Here is a 22,575-nt window from a genome sequence, read left to right on the forward strand (position 1 = left end):
AGGTTGGGGTGCTGTTTGCTCTCCTCTAAACCTCCAAAAACCATCAAAAGCTGTCAAGGCGAGAGAAAGCAGATGAAAGAACATAAAAACCCCCAGAGAACAAAAGGCTGAAAAAAAACAGTTTCCTGAAAAAAAAAAGAGCTCACCCCCTTGAGGGGAGTGGGAGGACCTAACTCAGGGAACATCATTGTCTGAAAACCCACGTGGCAGGTCCCTCCCCCAGAAAACCAACCAGGAAGGAAGAAAAAAAAAAAAAAAGACTACAAGAGAACAATCACCACTACTTCATAAATACAACTTTTATTTTTAACTCTTTACCAATATTCTGGTTCTTTTTAAATTTTTTAACCTATTTTTTATACTTTTTATAATTTTTTAACCTATTTACCATCACACTGAGATGTCCAGTACATCAAATTCTTTAATAACCTTCTAACCTGAACTTTTTGATACATATACCCGTGTTTTTCTTTTGTTTTTCTATTTTTTTAATTCTTTTTAATTTTAACTTAGTTTAGTCTAGTTTATTCTTTTTTAATTTTTATTTTCTACTATACATATAGAGTTAAACTTCAAGGTAATCCCCTTTCCCCAATCAATGCTACCCCTATAAGCAAACCAGTTTCTAATCCCCCTGTAACTTAGGAAAGTTGAGTCCCTTAACAAAAACATTAAGATACCTTCAGGAAGAATCAAAATAACCTTCCTCACCCACACTGAGAATCTATAACCATTCTCCCAATTTTTCCTTCTGTCAGTGTTTCTGTGAATTTGTGTTTGTCCTAATAATATATAAACCTTATACTTGGGGTTCTTTCTGATGAGGTTCTTCCCTTTTTTTTGCTTATATATACATATTTTTTTCTCTTGTCATATACTTTTATCACTCTTTTTGTCTGTCTGTTTTTGTTTGTATACTCCACAAATCTTACCTTGTGGCCCATTTGGGCTGAGCCTTCTCTTTTATCTTCCCCTTTTTTCCTATCTCTCTCTCTCTTTTTTTTTTTCCTTTTTTTTTTCCTTTTTTTCCCTCTTTTCTTTCCCCTTTTTTTTTCTTTCTTCTTCTCTATTTCTTTTTCTTTTCTTTTTTCTCTCATTTGGGTGGGGAATCCTGATTGCACAGAAGCGTTCCAGGGTGAACATTGACTGCACCACAATCGATAAGTCCAGCTGCATCTGTTTAGTCATCTCTTACCAAAATGACTAGGAGGAGGAATACCCAACAGAAGAAAAATACAGAGGATGGGCCTTCTGCAACAGAGCTAATGGCTATCGACATAGACAATATGTCAGAAAAGGAATTCAGACTAACAATTATCCAGGCAATAGCTAGGTTGGAGAAAGCCATGGATGACCAAACAGAATTGATTAGGGCAGAACTGAAAGCCACCAGGGATGATGTTCACAATGTTAGGGCAGAACTGAAAGCCACCAGGGATGATGTTCAAAATGCTCTCAATGAGTTCCAATCCAATCTAAATTCTCTAAAAGCTAGGGTAACTGAGACAGAAGATAGAATTAGTGATCTGGAGGACAAACAGATAGAGAGAAAGGATCAGGAGGAAGCCTGGAACAAACAGCTCAGAAGCCACGAAAACAGAATCAGGGAAATAAACGATGCCATGAAACGTTCCAACGTCAGAATTATTGGAATCCCTGAAGGGGAAGAAAAAGAAAGAAGTCTAGAAGATATAGTGGAAGAAGTTGTCTATGAAAATTTTCCCAATCTCACGAATGGAAACAACGTTCATGTACTAGAGGCAGAAAGATTTCCTCCCAAGATTTTAGATTCTCGAAAGTCCTCACGGCACCTTATCGTTAAAATGGGGAATTATGTTTCAAGAGAGACCCTCTTAAAAGCAGCTAGGACAAAGAAGCTTCTTACATACAGAGGAAAGCCCATTAGAATACCGTCAGACCTTTCCACAGAGACCTGGAAAGCCAGGAAGGGCTGGCAAAATATATTCAGAGTACTAAATGAGAAGAACATGCAACCAAGAATACTCTATCCAGCAAGACTGACATTTAAAATGGAAGGAGAGATAAAGAGTTTCCAAGACCGGCAAGGCTTAAAAGACTATGCAACCACCAAACCGACACTGCAGGAAATATTAAGGGGGGTCCTATAAAAGAGAAAAAATCCTAAGAATATCATTGAACAGAAATATAGAAACAATCTATAGACAGAAAGACTTCAAAGGCAACACGATGTCAATAAAAACCTATCTCTCAATAATCACTCTCAATGTGAATGGCCTAAATGCGCCCATAAAACGACACAGGGTTGCAGATTGGATAAAACGACAGGACCCATCCATATGTTGTCTACAAGAGACCCATTTTGAACCTAAGGATACACCCAGACTGAAAGTGAAGGGATGGAGAAGCATCTTTCATGCCAATGGGCCTCAAAAGAAGGCCGGAGTAGCGATTCTCATATCAGATAAATTAGATTTTAAACTAAAGACTGTAGTCAGAGATACGGCAGGACACTACATAATTCTTAAAGGGACTATCCGACAAGACGATGTAACAATTGTGAATATCTATGCCCCCAATATGGGAGCACCCAATTACATAAGAAAACTATTAATCAAGATAAAGAGTCATATTGATATGAATACAATAATAGTAGGAGATCTTAATACGCCTCTCTCAGAAATAGACAGATCATCGAGGCAGAAAATTAATAAAGAAATAAGAGCATTGAATGAAACATTGGACCAGATGGACCTCATCGACGTATATAGAACATTCCACCCTAAAACAACAGAATACTCATTCTTCTCAAGTGCACATGGAACCTTCTCCAGAATAGACCACATACTGGGTCACAAAGCAGGACTCAAGCGATACCAAAAGACTGACATTATTCCCTGCATATTCTCCGATCACAATGCTTTGAAACTGGAGCTCAATCACAAGGAAAAGTTCAGAAGGAACTCAAACACCTGGAAGCTAAAGACCACCTTGCTTAAGAATGCTTGGGACAACCAGGAGATCAAAGAAGAACTTAAACAATTCATGGAAACCAATGAGAATGAAGACACCTCGGTCCAAAACCTATGGGATACAGCAAAGGCGGTTCTAAGGGGGAAATACATAGCCATCCAAGCCTCCCTCAAAAACATTGAAAAATCCAGAATACACCAGCTGTCTCTACACCTTAAAGAACTGGAGAATCAACAACAAGAAGGGAAATAATCATGCAAGAAGGGAAATAATCAAGATTAGAGCAGAGATCAATGAGGTAGAAACGAGAGATACAGTAGAACGTATCAATGAAACTAGAAGCTGGTTTTTTGAAAGAATCAATAAGATCGATAAACCATTGGCCACACTAATCCAAAAGAAAAGAGAGAAAGCCCAAATTAATAAAATTATGAATGAAAAGGGAGAGATCACAACTAACACCAAGGAAATAGAAACAATCATCAGAAATTATTACCAACAGTTATATGCCAATAAGCTAAGCAACCTAGATGAAATGGATGCATTCCTGGAAAGCTACAAACTCCCAAAATTGAACCAGGAAGAAATTGACAACCTGAATAGACCGATATCTAGTAATGAGATTGAAGCAGTGATCAAAAACCTCCCAAAAACAACAACAAAAAAAAAAAAAAAAAAAAAAAAAAAAAAAAAAACCTCCCAAAAAACAAGAGCCCAGGACCTGACGGATTCCCTGGGGAATTCTACCAAACTTTCAAAGAAGAAATAACACCAATTCTCCTGAAGCTGTTCCAAAAAATTGAAGCAGAAGGAAAACTTCCAGACTCTTTTTATGAAGCCAGCATTACCCTGATCCCCAAACCAGGCAAAGACCCTACCAAAAAAGAGAATTTCAGACCAATATCACTGATGAATATGGATGCAAAGATTCTCAACAAGATCCTAGCAAACAGGATCCAGCAGCACATTAAAAAGATTATCCACCATGACCAGGTGGGATTCATCCCTGGGTTGCAAGGTTGGTTCAACATTCGCAAATCAATCAGTGTGATAGAACACATCAATAAGAGAAGAGAGAAGAACCACATGGTCCTCTCAATTGATGCAGAAAAAGCATTTGACAAAATCCAGCATCCGTTCCTGATGAAAACGCTTCAAAGTATAGGGATAGAGGGAACATTCCTGAACTTCATAAAATCTATCTATGAAAGACCCACAGCAAATATCATCCTCAATGGGAAAAAGCTTGCAGCCTTCCCGTTGAGATCAGGAACACGACAAGGATGCCCACTCTCACCACTCTTGTTCAACATAGTATTAGAAGTTCTAGCAACGGCAATCAGACAACAAAGAGAAATAAAAGGTATCCAAATTGGCAAGGAAGAAGTCAAACTCTCTCTCTTCGCAGATGACATGATTCTTTATATGGAAAACCCCAAAGACTCCACCCCCAAACTACTAGAACTCATACAGCAATTCAGTAACGTGGCAGGATACAAAGTCAATGTACAGAAATCAGTGGCTTTTTTATACACCAACAATGAAAATACAGAAAGGGAAATTAGAGAATCGATTCCATTTACTATAGCACCAAGAACCATAAGATACCTGGGAATAAACCTAACCAAAGAAGTAAAGGACCTATACTCGAGGAACTACAGAACACTCATGAAAGAAACTGAAGAAGACACAAAAAGATGGAAGACTGTTCCATACTCTTGGATTGGAAGAATAAACATTGTTAAAATGTCTATACTGCCTAGAGCAATCTATACTTTCAATGCCATTCCGATCAAAATTCCACCGATATTTTTCAAAGAGCTGGAGAAAATAATCCTAAAATTTGTATGGAGCCAGAAGAGACCCCGAATTGCTAAGGAAATGTTGAAAAACAAAAACAAAACTGGCGGCATCACGTTACCCGATTTCAAGCTTTACTACAAAGCTGTGATCACCAAGACAGCGTGGTACTGGCATAAAAACAGACACATAGACCAGTGGAACAGAGTGGAGAGCCCAGATATGGACCCTCAACTCTATGGTCAAATAATCTTCGACAAAACAGGAAAAAATATTCAATGGAAAAAAGACAGTCTCTTCAATAAATGGTGCTGGGAAAACTGGACAGCGATATGTAGAAGAATGAAACTCGACCATTCTCTTACACCGTACACAAAGATAAACTCGAAATGGATAAAAGACCTCAACGTGAGACAGGAATCTATCAGAATCCTAGAGGAGAACGTAGGCAGTAACCTCTTCGATATCAGCCACAGCAACTTTTTTCAAGATATGTCTCCAAAGGCCAAGGAAACAAAAGCAAAAATGAACTTTTGGGACTTCCTCAAGATCAAAAGCTTCTGCACAGCAAAGGAAACAGTCAACAAAACAAAGAGGCAACCCACGGAATGGGAGAAGATATTTGCAAATGACAGTACAGACAAAAGGTTGATATCCAGGATCTATAAAGAACTTCTCAAACTCAACACACACAAAACAGATAATCATATCAAAAAATGGGCAGAAGATATGAACAGACACTTCTCCAACGAAGACATACAAATGGCTATCAGACACATGAAAAAATGTTCATCATCACTAGCCATCAGGGAGATTCAAATTAAAACCGCATTGAGATACCACCTGACACCAGTTAGAATGGCCAAAATTAGCAAGACAGGAAACAATGTGTGTTGGAGAGGATGTGGAGAAAGAGGAACCCTCTTACACTGTTGGTGGGAATGCAAGTTAGTGCAGCCACTTTGGAGAACAGTGTGGAGATTCCTGAAGAAATTAAAAATAGAGCTTCCCTATGACCCTGCAATTGCACTGCTGGGTATTTACCCCAAAGATACAGATGTAGTGAAAAGAAGGGCCATTTGTACCCCAATGTTTATTGCAGCAATGGCTACGGTCGCCAAACTGTGGAAAGAACCAAGATGCCCTTCAACGGATGAATGGATAAGGAAGATGTGGTCCATATACACAATGGAGTATTATGCCTCCATCAGAAAGGACGAATACCCAACTTTTGTAGCAACATGGACGGGACTGGAAGAAATTATGCTGAGCGAAATAAGTCAAGCAGAGAGAGTCAAGTATCATATGGTCTCACTTATTTGTGGAGCATAACAAATAACATGGAGGACATGGGGAGATGGAGAGGAGAGGGAGTTGAGGGAAACTGGAAGGGGAGATGAACCATGAGAGACTATGGACTCTGAAAAACAACTAGAGGGTTATGAAGGGGCGGCGGGGGAGTGGGGGGGTTGGGAGGTTGAGGGACCAGGTGGTGGGTAATGAGGAGGGCACGTACTGCATGGAGCACTGGGTGTGATGCCAAAACAATGAACACTGTTATGCTGTAAATAAACAAATAAAAAAAAAAAAAAAAAGAAGAGGTGGTATATATACACAATGGAATACTATGCAGCCATCAAAAGAAATGAAATCTTGCCATTTGCGATGAAGTGGATGGAACTAGAGGGCATTATGCTTAGTGAAATAAGTCAATCGGAGAAAGACAACTATCATATGATCTCCCTGATTTGAGGACATGGAGAAGCAACATGGGGGGGTAGGGGGATAGGAGAAGAATAAATGAAACAAGATGGGATTGGGAGGGAGACAAACCATAAATGACTCTTAATCTCACAAAACAAACTGGGGGTTGCTGGGGGGAGGTGGGCTTGGGAGAGGGGGAGGGGGTTATAGACATTGGGGAGGGTATGTGCTATCGTGAGTGCTGTGAAGTGTGTAAACCTGGCGATTCACAGACCTGTATCCCTGGGGATAAAAATACATTATATGTTTATAAAAAAAAAAAATTGGAAGGGGAGGCGAACCATAAGAGACTATGGACTCTGAAAAACAACCTGAGGGTTTTGAAGGGTCGGGGGTGGGAGGTTGGGGGAACAGGTGGTGGGTAATAGGGAGGGCACGTTCTGCATGGAGCACTGGGTGTTATGCAAAAACAATGAATACTGTTACGCTGAAAAAATAAATAAATTTAAAATGAGAAAACAAAACAAAAAAAAAAAACAGCTTGCTGTAAAAGGGAATAACTGTATTTAATTGTATTCCCTTCTTTTTGTACCATGTGGACTCTTTCTGCCAAAACTGAAAGCAATGATGCTCCCCCTCATCAGATATTTTTAAAAAGGGATATTTATAACCACTACTATTCTTGATAAACACATGACACTTATTAGCCTAAGAGAAAGTGGTCTGCATGGCACAATGTGCTCTCTTTTACAACCATTATAAAGCTTGGCTATGATAGCTTGCAACCTCCAAAACATAGTCAAAAATAAAATCTGAATCTGAAGCTTCACCTATGAGATGACCCTGGTAATCCCAACCAGTTTGTATGAATCATTATTATTTTAACATTTTCTCCAAATCTGGAAATGTTGTCATTCAAAATATACCCTTGCTGGAGAGGCATTTGCCAGTGATAGCATGTGATCAAATTAATCCTCTGGTTGCTAAAAATCAGAGAGGATGTAAAGTCAGCTCCTGGCTGGATATCAGGCAGCAAGGAGAGAACAGAATTGGTAGCTGTCACTGCAAAATGTGTTTGAAAGCTCAGCATGATGGAGCTATAGTGGTGTTAGGAAATGATATAGCGTTTATCATCCAGGAAAAAGGGGATGAAGGCAAACAGAGCCCTGTTCCTTCATTTTTGCTAAGCTATTCCCCCATTTTCACTTTGGCTGGAAACTATAGCCAAATCCCTGACTTCAGGGATCATTTTCGTGAGCAAAGAACAGGTGGACAATCTATTGTATGCATTCATAAAACTGAAAGTGAAGTTAGTGTGGTCAAAGCACACGAAACAAGATTCCATATTGTTAAAGTACCACTTTCCCTTTTATTTCTCTAAAATCCACTTCTTATACATTTGATCTGTATTTCATGATAAGAGAAATGGCACACATAGCAAACACAGGAAGTGTTGTTTCTTTTATTTTAAAATTCTCTGTCCTCTATAAATTTTCTGTGGGAATGCTATCATGTTAGATAGATCCATGCTGCCTCCTCTGAAGGGATTAGAGACTCATTTTAGGACGAGGTGAGAAAAAAATTCCTGACCCAGCTGCTGTTCTTAACCACCTACAGGATAGGGCCAAGTTCCTGAGGAACCTCATTTAGCTGAATAGCTAAACCTTCTATCTTCAGGAATTTATTTTGGGGGGTGGTAGTGACCTAACTGTTCTTATCTCCTTGGAGAATTTTTACTTCTATTTTCTATTCTCATTTTTCTGGAACATAACATATTTTTGATAAAATTGTGCAGGTGATGATGGAGGGATCTGTTAACATCTCAGTCATGCAAACAACTTCAGATAGAAGGGCTGTTACTATCAATTTTAAACTGTCCTCTTGATTTCTCTAAACTGACCCTAGAATTTCCATCAGGCTGTTTCTCTTATAAGGTTTCTTTTCTGGTTCTGCCATCTCTCCCATGTTCTCTTTAATAGCAGAACAAGCTTTTCCACTGTCTCCCAAACAGGAATTAGTAACTCCTGTTGATTCACATGTACTCATTCAAGAAGTTTTTCCAAATAAAGGAAGTTATGTCTCTATGAAGATTCTCCTATTTGGGGACATTTACTCTTATTCCAATTTTTCAGTTTTATAAATAAGACTGAGAAAAAATCCTCATATATAAATGTTAGCCTGTCTTTATGCATTTCCCAAGAATTTAAATTCATGAACATAGAATTAATGGATCCAAGTGTATGAATAGCTCTCAATATTCTACTTAATTGCTTTCTAGAACAGTTTATATCTTCAAAAGAAATGTTTGATATCATAGCATTCTGGGACGCATGATATACCAACCTAAAGTCATAGCATACCTAGAGAATACAGTCAAATAGGATGTGCAAAGATTCTCCACACATTAAAAAAACCTCAGAAAATTAACTGAGAAAAAGATCAATAGACATAATACCATAAAACTATAAAGTTCTTCAAAAATATTAACTGTTGAGAAATGAGAGCTGGGGAAGGAAACTTCTTTGCTTTTAGTTAAAGATTTAGTCTCAGATCTTGTTCAAATTTTTAGCCCCATTTTAACTCTTTTCTAGCCTTTTCCACTGAGAAGTTTTTCAGAGCTAGACAATATTAGAAGATTCTACAAGTATGTGTGGATTCAAGATAAAGTGACACTTGCAATAAAGCCACATGAACTTGCTTTTGTGACAGCCTTGCTCCGTGCAATAAATATTCCTTCACTTGAGCCTTTCTCTTGCCCTCTTTTCCATCTATAAGTAGGTATCAGCCATTCTCGTGCATGCATGTAATATTGATCAATGTGTGCATGAATCCTCAGAAGCAAATCTTGGAGGAAAAGGAATGGTGAGTGGGGAAATTTGGGAGGTTGAAGCAAATCTTGATATCCAAACAGTAATAAACTTATTTAAAGACAACTTGAAAGAAATACTTGGGAATTAACATGACATATGTAAACAGCATGTAAAGAACTTAGACATAATAAAAAATCATAATAGTTCCAATTTAATAGCTTTGGCTATTTTAGAGATAAATTAAAAATAGCCAATTCACATGGAGCAGTCCCTACTTTTATACTGAAATAGAATTAAGTAAAAGTTTTAAATTGGAAGTTGAGAGCAACTGCATTGAACAGAATAATCTTGGACTTAGTGAATTAATATATCAGTGACAAATACAATAAAGAGGAAATTTGTGGGTTTTTCCCTCAGTTTTATAGATAGCATATAAGCTTTGTAAATTCTGGTGTCACATCAGGAATAGAACTTTCCACCAAGCTAGTGGTGCTTTTGGAGAATGGGCTTCATGTTATAAGCATTATGTGTGTACAGTGCGGTACATATAATGTCATAATCTTTTACAATTAGGATATTAAGCCTCAAAAAAATATTATCAATCTACCAGAGTCTGGCAAAAAGTCAGATTCCAACAGTCTAGGTTAATCATCTCCTGTGGAAGAAAATATTTCTGGCATAGAATTAAAATAATTTTTATGACATGGCAGTAACCATATTCCAGGTTCACATAATGATTAAAGGAGAAGAAGTATATTAAACCAACTATAATATCCCTTATAATGATATTTATTTTCACAGGATAGAAATAATGCCTGCACCAGCATATCATAATATAACAACAATAAAGATAGATGCATCCAAAGATATAAGTAATCCACTATATTTATTGGCAGATTTCTAATTTTTTTTTCTCTTTTTCGCAACAGATTTCATTGTTTATGCACCACACCCAGTGCTCCATGCAATACGTGCCCTCTATAATACTCACCATCAGGCTCCCCCAACCTCCCACCCCTCTCCCTTTCAAAACCCTCAGATTGTTTTTCAGAGTCCATAGTCTCTCATGGTTCATCTCCCCCTCCAATTTTCCTCAACTCCCTTCTCCTCTCAGATTTCTAATTTTTTAACTAGTCATTTAAAATCCAGTTTGTAAAGAGATCTGTAATTATTTCAATTAATTGTTTTTTTTTTGAGAGTACACCTTTAAATTGGAGGGAGGATAAGAACCATAAAAAGTTAGATTTGAAAATAAGAATATTATTGTAATTTAGGAACTAAATTGATAGTTTTAAGAGCTTTTGACATTCTAAATGTACAAATCTAAATGTCAACAGATAATCTGTTATTGATTTTTCCTTGTTTAAAAATACCAAGTTCTGGCAGCAATTTCTATCTCTATGTATTTTTATAGGTACATTTTTCAAGTATAAAATGCAGGATTGATCAGACCACAATTTACTTATTTCTCAAGACAGATATTAGGGAATACCAGCAATTTCCAAGTTCTGAAACACTGCTAAAAATATTTAACAGACTTAGGAAAGAGAATTATAATAAAACAAAAAATTAACATAGTAGGAGATAGCAAGAATCTATAGAAAGATTTTAATCTTTAAATTAAATATAATGGATATGGCAATATGGATATTGCCAATTGTACCTTCATCTAAACGTAAAATATTCAGTGGAAAAAAACTCATACAATCCTCCAAAAGATTTTGTGGGTTTTTTTGGTAAAAGCAGCTACCACCATTAAATGTATTTCTTAAAGAACCTAATAAAACTTTGAAAGAAAAAGTCAAGTTGTACCACTTACTTGAAAGTTTTATGTAAGACATTACTTACTTGGATATTTACTTTGCATTTACATGCAGAATAAATTTTAATCTTTAAGTGCAGAGGAACTATTCAATGTAACTTTAAAATTGAGGTCTCTGAAGGAGTTATGCATTTTAATTCTCTTACTAGTTTCATATATTCATGATGATGAATCCTGATAAACGAGAGGCTCATTTTCATTTCCCATGGGTAACTCAAGCTTATTTCTTTGTCAAGTTTTATGTTATTTCTCTTCATTTCATCTTTGCAATAATATATTGTTGATATTTAACTGTCAGGTATATCTCTTCCATTCCACAACACTGCCCTAAAGGTCAGGAGTAGATCTTACTTATCTCATTTCTAGCAGTCACACAAAGTAATGGCCAATATATTAAATGAATATTTATTCTCAGTGTATCCATATATTAATTCATAGAACAGTACATTTATCTTTTCATCTCTGTAAACAACGGTTCAAGGATGTGAAGTTATCTATGCAATAACTAATCCATATTACTTTGATATATAAATTAACATTTTAATTATTCACTGACACAGAAATAGCCTAATTAGTTAAACCTTAGGCTCTCAGAGCTTCCTGGCAATGGCTTGCCTTTGTATTTCCTGTTCCCAGCACAGTGGAAAAAAAATAGCAAGTATCAATATATTTCATTTAAAAATTGTATGAAGGTACACTTACTATTGGGGTAGTTGGAGAATGCTAGACAAAAATTATAAACAAACCATGTAGATTAAGAAATGAAGTATTATACCTATGTAATAAAAATAAAAATGAATAAAAAGCCCAAAGGTAACTATAGCTATATTGCAATGAAAAAGTATTTGAACACTTTATTATAGAAATAAGCTTACAATTTTAACTGACTTTAAGGCTTGGTTACATTTTTAGGGAAAAAAAAGAAACTTCATTTAGTTTTAATAAGCATACTAAATCTTTCAAAATCTAACCTTTAAAATAAATTCTTAAATTTTAATTCTGCTTTACTAGGTAACAGGGCTCTTGAAAAAAACACTGCATGCACAGATTTCTGATCATAAACTAGAGAATATTATAAAGATTCTTACATATTTAATTTTTATTAAACAAAGAACGAAACATATCTTTAATAACTTGGGTGAACTACAGTTTTTCTAAACTATAAAATGAAGTTATTATACTATACAATGTAAGACAGTAAAAGTTATTGTACCTACCATAAGTATATTTTTGCTCTAATATAGTGTCATAAATATAACAGTAAAGTTGAAGCATGTTAATTTTTACTTATTTTGAACTATAGTAAGCAATATATTATACAAACAGTATGTACTTCTGAAATTTGGGTTTTTTTTTTCCCAGATAAAATTGAGACCTCTTTCTGACTGCTCCCTCCCTCAATTATGAATATAAAACAGCCAAGCTAAGACTGAATGTTCTAATATCCTAAAATTGTCCTATTACACTTAGTTTCTTGTTGAGATGTACTAATTGTAAACAAGGACACCGATGTATAGATTTTATTTAATTTTGGAAACTGACAAAACTCTTACGATTTTGTAAATGTTATCTACTAGTTTGCTCGGCTATTTCCTATTACACTTAATATAATTAATTATATTCATATTATATTCACTTGCATTCACAAAATAAACATTATCTAAGTATTCTTTAAATCCAGAGGGAGTATGGAAGAAAATTTGCAGTTTGTGGTTTAAGTTTTAGCTAAGATTCTCATCAACAGACACTTCCATACTTGCAGAAATTAAGGAATCTAAGTCAGAATTTTATCCAAGATATCTAATGAGAGACCCTTTTGCCAAACGGGTTCAATTTTTAAGTAGTACCATAATTCAGCTCTCTCTTCTATCTCTATTTTTCTTTCATTTTGGTATCTGTATAATCACTTAGCTACTGCGTCATATTTAAAAGTAAGTTTCAGTTATCTAAACTACCAATTTTTTTTATCAATTTTCAGTTATCTAAACTATCAATTGGTCTCTGCACATTTTAATTCTCTGTACACTTCATTTCTATTATCTTCAGTTATATTAAAGTATCATCTGTCAGCAACACAAGGAACAAATTTCTGCCTTTTAAAGTAAAAATTAAAATATATTAAGATATAATTCAACTCAAATTAAGGGACAATCATTTGTTAGTTTTTGATTATTCTTATCTGGAATACATAAATGTATTTCTTAGTACACAAAACACTTATCTTTATTAACTTGCTTAAATATACCTACTAATAAACATCATAGGTAGGAAAATTTCTATTTGTTGATTTTTTTTTAATTGTGGGCAAATGTTTTCCTTATTCTAGATATTGCCCTTTATGTACTATCCAATAATGCGTTTCTCATTGCAAACTCATGTACCACAAAATATAACTATCATAATACAGTATAACCAACCTGAAAGAATATATAATTATCATACCGCTATTTTAAATTTAACATAATAAATGATTAAGTTATGTATATATGTGCATATATGCCTACTTTTTATCAGCTCCAGATATTCACAAAGATACCTAACATAAATTATAAGACAAAAATAACATTAATTATTTCCACCTCCTGAACATCCAGTAAAGAAGTATATTTCCTATGATCAGAAAATAAGAATGACTTTTACACCTGAAGTATGAAATGAATAGGAGGAAAAGCGATGAATTCTCATTTATATCCAAGTACAGGTCATCAAGCAGGCCAAAAGCTAGAGGACTCGTCAGTATCCCAGAAAAGCAGCTGAATGTATTTTTCAGAACGTGGACTGAAAGTACACACTTTAACCTCAATTCTTACTACAAAGGTCAATTAAAAGGTATGCTTGCTGCTATTTCATACTGGAAACTTGCATTTTCATTTTCAGCATAAATTACAGTTTTTAATAATTAAACCACCTTAAATAAACACATCAAAATATGCCAGTCTAATATCCTTTGAACAAAAGCTCACTCCACATGTCAGTCCATGGAAAGCCATTACATATGTGAAATATATTTTGTATCATGAATATATTTTTAAGATGCATATTTGTTTTGTCTTCAAATAATTAAATATATACCCATCATAAAACATTGGAAGATTCTTGTGAATCAATTTCACAAGTAAAATGCATAAAAGTTTGGTAGTATTTCTTTTCTCCCTTTCATTTCTTCCTAATAATCTCACTTATTGTAAAATTATTCATCTTATAAAAATTATCAAGTAACTAAAGATGATTCAATATCAACAGAGCAGACTGAGTTCCTAAAGAACAGAAACTATATGATAATCATCATTATAGCCTCAGAACCCAACATAATTCCTGAGATGCTTAATATGTGATTGTTGAGTGACTTAACTTTGAAATAAAATGTAATATTAGATATTACTTTGAAGTAGGTGGTACAAAAATGTTCTATATTATGAGGTCTTATCATCAGTACTGCTATATATTATCACATAAAAATGTGTTTTTAAAGCATTTCTAATTGACTTTGTATCTAGTTTTAAGGAAACAAATTTTTCTTGCCAGATCTGAAAAGAGACTGGAAACTTGTCATTGAATTATACCTTCTGGGAGGGAAATTTCTCCTTGAACCCTTACATATGGTAAGTACACTACCTATCAAATAGTAGACCTTCAATAAATATCTGTCTAAGGAGTGGATGTTTCCATTTTGTTTTAGAATATCTACTATTGAAAACTGAAGTTGTATATCCCATAAGAAGTTAAATGTTTATTGAATGAAAATAAATATAAAAATAGCATTTTTCAGAACATTCTAAGCACTCAAGTAAAATGTGAGATTTACCATTTTGAATATATATTTAAGAATATCTGTAAAAATACAGATTATTATCTGTAAAATATCTGTAAAATTATCTGTAAAAATACAGATATTCTTAAATATACATTCAAAATGGTAAATCTCACATTTTACTTGAGTGCTTAGAATGTTCTGAAAAATGCTATTTTTATATTTATTTTCATTCAATAAACATTTAACTGGAAATGTTTAAATGAAATCTCTCTAGAGTATGAATTTTCTAAATATACCCTAAGTTTGTATGCCTGTTAAGTTAGGACTATTTATGTTTCTCTATATTTAATAAAGGCACTCATATAATATTATTAAAAGACAACTCAAAGTAATGGATAATTAACTAGTCAGGGAAATCTTTTAAATGACATGCAATTTACTATTGTTTAGTGGAACAATTTCTTCCCTCACCTCGTCCCAAGAATATCATATAACCTAAAATCTCATTTACTGTGTAGAAACTTTCTGAACATTGGTTTCCCTTCATTTTAACAAAATGCAGAGAAAAAAAAGACTAATGGAAAATATCTGAAACACATCTATTTTATATCTAGTATCACTTAGATTTTTTTGTTTTCAATACCAATAATCTGATCCTGACAGAAATGAATAAAACTGGTACATAAGCCAAACTTCTAAACATTGCTCTTTTTAGCTAAAAACTAGATTCTGTTGGGATTACTATACTGCTTTATGAAGATGTACCCATTCACCTGTGCCATTACCCTCTCTGACAAAAAAATAGCTATATATGGAAAATTATGTTAGAAATGCATTAACAAATGGGATTTGATCCAATATGAATGCATGTTATGTATAACCACTTGAAATAGCAAAACTATACTATTAAATTACATTTCAAGCCACAGTTTGAGCTGAATAAAATAGAAAATGGGTATTTCACCCCATCACTCATATCTCATGTCAATTATCAGTACTTATATATAGCAAGGTAATTTTTACGGGAAGTAATTAAAAATTTGTTTGGACCCCATGGGGGAAAAATGATATAAATGTTGAATATCTACATTTACTTTTCTGTAAAGATAAGATGGTTCCATAAATTCTACTTCCCAAATGCACCTCAAATCCATCTTTTTCTCTCCATCGCTTTACCACCACACTAAGTCAGGCCCCTATAACCACTCTCTTGAACAAACTGCGGCAAACTCCTAATTCTACTCTTGCCATATGCCAATTATCTCTTTGCTTACTAGCCATAATGCTCTTAAAGTGAAAATTTGTTGAACTCTCTCAACAGTTTCCCATTTTACCTAGAATAATATTAAAGCACTACTTCTTACCATGACTCCTTTTCTTCTCTATAGGATCTAGTTCCTAACCATCTTTCAAACCTTACACTATGCTACTCTGTTCCGTGTTCAGTAAGCTCCAGTCACACTGAACACATATTTCTTCAAAGGTGCCAAGCTCATTTCCCTTCAAGATCACTGCCCAGGCAATTTCCCGTACCTAGAATGCAATTCTCTCTACTCTATCATTAGCTTTCTCCTCCCTAGAATGTGGCTCAAATGTCACTTCCCACTCTAATGAAATAACAAATTGATCAAAATGTTATAGACCCAGTATCTCAAATATGTTGCACACATTAAATATGCATTATTTTAAAAATATTTTTAAATTATTTTTTTAAAAAGAACATGATAGATGTAGAAAAATTTTACTCTGTATGTGTAAGTTTAGTTTGATTATAATTGACTGTACTTTGGGCAAAGTCAACCCATTTTGATTACTTAACTGTATGTATTGATCTCCACGGTATTTACACTCCCCAAAAAGTGTTGAGTCAAAGACAAGGAAGAAACTTCTATTACTGCTGGAATCCGGTTGATGTACAGTATAAAATACTATCCTTTCACTATTTTGGACAAAGGCAGTATGTAGTCAGAAGTACTCAGGTGTGTGAAGAAAAAGACTGAAACACGGTGCCTGCAATGGGGAAAAAAGATTGGGAGAAGGAAATACAAGAAATCTATAATGCCTTTTGAGCTAGTTTATATTGGCAATGATGAGAGAAGAAAGCAAAGGATTTCTACTCTAATATTTTTCTTAACATTTAATTTTGTAACAAAAAAGTAATGCAAATCTATACGGAAAAGTTTGAAAATATAAAAAAGTTAAAAAATGTAAACATTAATTTGGTCTTATACTTTAGATACATATTTTTCCTCTTAAGAAAATCCAAATAAAACCACTTTATTCATGGTACTTCTGTATTGAAGAAGAGATTCTTAAAGAACACTCTATAATTTTTACACATGAAAAAGTTTTTAGATATGGTCTTATACCAAACCCAGAGCAAACAATACTTATATGATCAATACATATCAAAGATTTTGTCTTTCTACTTTGAATACTAATCATAGTGAATAATTATACAATGATTTACTCTATTTGTAAATATACGATAAATTTACATTGTAGTTTGTTTTTGTACTTATAGTTAATTAGGAAGGCATGTGATTACAATCTCCTGCACCTTTACAACTATGAATAGTTTATCCTTAAAAATTTAATCTAGGGGGCGCCTGGGTGGCTCAGTGGGTTAAGCCGCTGCCTTCGGCTCAGGTCATGATCTCAGGGTCCTGGGATCGAGTCCCACATCGGGCTCTCTGCTCAGCGGAGAGCCTGCTTCCCTTCCTCTCTCTCTCTGCCTGCCTCTCTTGTGATTTCTCTCTGTCAAATAAATAAATAAAACCTTTAAAAAAATTTAATCTAGGTGAAAGTTCTTTTAGAAATATACTTTTTAGGGGCACCTGGGTGGCTCAGTGGGTTAAAGCCTCTGCCTTCGGCTCAGGTCATGATCCCAGGGTCCTGGGATCAAGCCCTGCATCTGGCTCTCTGCTCTGCGGGGGCCTGCTTCCTCCTCTCTCTCTGCCTGCCTCTCTGCCTAATTGTGATTTCTCTCTGTCAAATAAATAAAAAAAATTAAAAAAAAAGAAATATACTTTTTAAATCATCCAGTTTCTCTCATTTAAATCATCCAGTTTCTCTCATTTCTCTCCCTACAAAATTTTTAATATTTTCAGTAAAGTTGACTCAAACTTTCTGAAAATTTTTCTATTCATCCCTTTCTATAAATATAAGAACAGTATTTAGTTTTACAGTTCGTGAACAATACTTATAGAAGTTCAACTAATTTAAGGCTATAAATTTCATTAAGCAGATATTTTTCTGCTCAGGTATGCTCACCTGTATTTATAAACAAATCAGTAGATTTTACACTCAATTTAATGAATTCAACGAAACTAACAAATCAGACTATTGTTTTGCTTGTTTACTTAATTTGTCCTGAGTTCCCTGGGAAAAAAACAAAAGATCAACTCACACAATGTTGGTAGTAAAATGAGTTCACTAGACCCTTGCATGCAAACCATATTTTGCTTGAACGAATTATTTTAATATCTGATTATTTTTGGAAACATAACCTGAAGAAATAAGTGAACTCTTTTTAGCTATACAGTACTATTTGCTAAAGCAGAGTAATCTTTGAATAAATGGACCCCTGGTGGCTACTAACCACTGTAATTGATAAACTTGGTTACTTACACATGAAACAAGATAATGCTTTATATTTACCTAAATTTCCAGAACAGAAATAAAAGCTTATGCAGAGAGAAAGTAGAATCTGTTATTTTTAAATAAAAATTGGCAACACCTAATAAATACTGTGGTTTTAAATAGAGGGAAAATTAATAGAATAAGAGAAATTTGAACACAAATCATGTTTTCACTTACTTGATCAGATGAAGTGATCTAGGAAGCAACTCTACTTTCTGATCGATTCAAGGAGGTTTAGGTAATAGGAAGAGAGAGTCAAATTGATTTATTTTGTCTTTATAGTGCAGAGCTTCAGAGCCAGTTAAAGGGCAAGAGATGCTTCCTATAGTCGACTTACTCTCAGTACCTTGTTAAGCATCATGTTAAAAATTAGGTAGTTCACTTTTTTGTCATTTTCATTTTACCTTGCTTAAGTATGGAAAAATAGGAGAGGGGAAGAAGGTGAATCTATTCATTTCAACCATGATAGATTTTTATATAATTTGGTAAAAACAGATAAGTAACATTAAAAAACTTACTTTGTGAGTATCCTTAATCAGAAAGCAAGTTATATAAAAATGAAATTTTGCCCTTTAACAAATTTAAAAAATAAAACATAAATTCCATTAACTCTTAGGAAAAGTTACTAGGAAAACAAATGCTAGCTCCTTAAAATTAAATAATAATCATATTACTAATATTTACTATCATGTGTATAACAAATCTAATTTATATTTTATATTATTTTTATATTGTATACACACTGTAATGGCCTGTTTTCAATGTTTAAAAACTGATATGTTTTAATTCATGTTATTTATGAAACTGCAAGTTAAAAAACATCTCCAGAATGTTAATAATAATGTTCTGAAGTTTGACATTTTATTAACCATTCATATGATGATTTCAGTATTCAAAAGTTATTTCAAAATAACATAAGGCATAATTTCTAATCACCAGGAGTTTAGACTGCATAAAACATTTTATAAGCTATCATTTGTGTATGATAAAAATACCTGAGCATAGTTTCTCTATAATTTTGTATTGAAGAACTCCTAAATTTTACCCAACTTAGACTTTAGGTACAATATAGTCAACTATAATCTTATGCATAGCCTGTGATTTTTTTGTAACAGTGAAAATTTAGAGGTTTAGTAGTCTACCTTTAATGATCCTACTTAATGGATGGGTAAACTGAGTATTATTCATTCACAGACATTGTTTAAGCTAATTGATGAAAACACATAAATTATATATATGGTAAATATTTTAGGTAAGATGTCTTTAAAAACTATGGGAAAGTCATTACAATAAACAAATAAAAATTATTGCAAAAGGATAACAAATAACTCCTCCATACCCTTAAATTTAATATGAATGTGAAAGGTTATACTTTAACACTTGACATATTTTGGTAGAATGGCACTTTAGTTGTTCGGAGATTCTTATATGTGTTTTATTTATGTTAGTTTCCTCAGGGCCTACGATGGTAACTGGTACATCGCAGACACTTAATGAGAAACTAAATGCTGATTTAGGGAAATTATTGCATTGAAATAACTGTTAAAGATTTCTGGTAAGTGACTATCTTTTTAGTGAGGCTACTAAAGAGATATATATTAACATACTAAATACTAACATAGAGTACAATATAAATGTCTGAATTTCTGATTATTAAAAATTGTTTTTCTCTCCCTACAAAAAAAGTTCAAGTAAATAATTTTATGTTATTTCTTACAATGTTCTCTTTTCGCAGAGATATATTAAGTAACTTCTCCTTCAATATGTAATGCCAATGGAAACATATGAGGAATGTGTGTGTGGAGGTATAACACCACCACAGACAAGTATGGCACTATAGGTGGCACTTATTTTCTTTATCTTCAAAGGCATGAAAGTTATGTATGATTTCCAAATTTACATATGCATTTATGATTGCAATCTAGTAGGTAAAAAAGAAAGAAAGAAAGAATGAATTAGGAAAACATGTCAAAAGTACCAGCCATATAAATAAGAACTGATACTTATTCTGAATTGATTATCTTCCCAAGTAAAATGAAATAGTCTTATGTTGACAACAAAAAAGGCTGTGTTGTTTTACTTGCCTTCTCATTTAACCTTCCCATCCTCACAAAGCAAGTGCACATTTTTATGTCATCTGACCTCCATTTTTATATCCGCAAGTTATTTCGAGGCTTTACATGTTAATTAGTAACTATAACTGAAGTTTTATATTTGAGGTCTTTAGAAAAGTGTAACATAACAGATGACATATTGATGGTCATCACAGTGCCAACGAAAGCATCCAGCCAGGTACATGCTGGAAAACTTTTATGGTGGTTCGCAGCTTGCTTCAAGGGATTTAGATTATGCAGGTGATATTTTTTATAGATCCTTAAATATTCATAGCAGAAATCCACTGAGATATGTCTCATAAAGATTGCTGAACAGAAGAAAAGAAAATCTTCAAAATTCTCAGTGTTTTCTACTTGGTAAACCTGACTTTCACTTTTCACATACTATTCACATACTTTACACTTTACCTACTGAAACAAAGTCTTCTTCCTAAAAAATCTGCCAGTGACTCGACCTTATGAATAGGATATTCACAACTTGGAAATTCACACTTAATGTTTGTCTCCCCGCCCCCACCCCACCCCTGCCATCTCAAGGAAGAAACCACAAAAATAAATCTGGGCATCTTGTCCAGGAATAATTTCGAACAAGTCTACATTCGGTCTGGATGGAGTAAGGGGGCTGCGGCTGGGCGAGGGCAGTATAGCTACCACACGCAAAAGGCTGGTATCTGGTCCTAGAGTACAGCGGGAGCTATCTGCTTTCATGAAGGCAAGTGAGAAGCTACATGTTACCGTGCTGCAAGCAACCGCGAAGGGCCGTAAGTCCATTAAACATGTGCACGGAGCCTGACCTCCTGTGGAGACAGCACTGCCTGGAGAGGTCCCGCGGCCGCCAGCGGTGGGACCCAACTACTGCTGATGCCCACACATCCGTTTAAAGACATTTGGGAGCAAAAGGGACAGCAACTCCTGAGGTCGCCGGTCCCGGCGCTCTGGTAAGCGGACATCCTTCGACCTCTCCTGTGGTGAGCCCTGAGAAGCCTACCCCGGGACGAAGTTACCTGCAGGAGGCTACCAATGCACCGGCCCACAGAGCACCCGCCTCCTCCTGCCCCCTCCCCCTTCTCCTCCCCGTCCCTTACCTTGGTTGTTGGAGACGTGACTGCAGTCGCCTGGCCAAGCTGTCAGCAGAGGCAAGAAGAACCCAAATTGCAAAAGAAATTCCCGGACTTCACAGCCCCCCATGACTCTCCCCAGCTCTCTTCTTCTCTCACTTAAAGAGAATTGACAACAGCGAAGCCAGGTGTTTTGCGTAGGGAAGGGGTCCGGGTCTACGTCTTCTTCCTCCTCCTCTTCCTCCTCCACCCGGGCCGCAGGAGGTGTCCCGGGGCGCCCCCCGCGCGAGGCCCCGGGAGCAGGGCACGAAGGTCCAGGCTGCCCAGGTGCAGGCGCAGCTGCTTGGGAGGAGGACGCTGCCTGCGGCGCCAGGGAGCTCCTGGCGGCTGTAAGCGAGCGGAATTGCATCCACCACCGTGTCCCGCTCGCGCGAGGACTATTCACTTGGGCCCGGGAGAGCGCGCGCGCAGGAGCGAGCTCGGGCTGTGGTTTGGGGGAGGGGAGCGAGGTGGCGGGGGAGGGGAGCGAGGTGGCGGGGGAGGGCGCCTCACGGGGGGATAAGGGGAGGGACGACCAGGTGCGGCGGGCAGTTCAGGCGGCCCGAGCGCCTCTCCGGACTGACGTGGGCACTTGCGGAGCCAAAAGACGGAGAGACAGAGCAGCCGTGAAGCGGCACAGGGATCGCAGGCACTCCTCGGGCCGGTGTGGCCAGAGCCGAGCAAACGAAGTGGCTTCGGGGGGCCGCGAGTAGTCCAGCAAGCTACGTACGGGCTGCGCCCCTAGCACCTCGCCTAGGTGGCGACGGCAGCGCTTGCACAACGGACACCTCCAACTCCTCCGCGTGCGCGAAGAGCCTCGGCCTTGGCAGCCTCTTTCTAAGCATCTCTGAGGCCGGACTTAGTCCCCCAAGCACTTTGC

The 22,575-nt window shown here is 35.8% G+C and overlaps 1 protein-coding gene across 3 annotated transcripts in view; it reads right to left on the minus strand.

The window, feature by feature from the left end:
• Positions 1-22,128, minus strand: part of EPHA6 (EPH receptor A6) — a 929,004-nt gene extending 906,876 nt beyond the window's left edge. For all 3 annotated transcript variants that reach the window (XM_046001268.1, XM_046001267.1, XM_046001266.1), the window contains exon 1: positions 21,684-22,128. In XM_046001268.1, coding sequence (XP_045857224.1) covers positions 21,684-22,065 — 382 coding nt within the window. In that variant the 5' untranslated portion in view covers positions 22,066-22,128. The remainder of the gene's footprint in view (positions 1-21,683) is intronic.
• Positions 22,129-22,575: the final 447 nt, after the last annotated feature.

Source organism: Meles meles, chromosome 4, assembly GCF_922984935.1.
Source record: "Meles meles chromosome 4, mMelMel3.1 paternal haplotype, whole genome shotgun sequence".
NCBI classification, from domain to species: Eukaryota; Metazoa; Chordata; class Mammalia; order Carnivora; family Mustelidae; genus Meles; species Meles meles.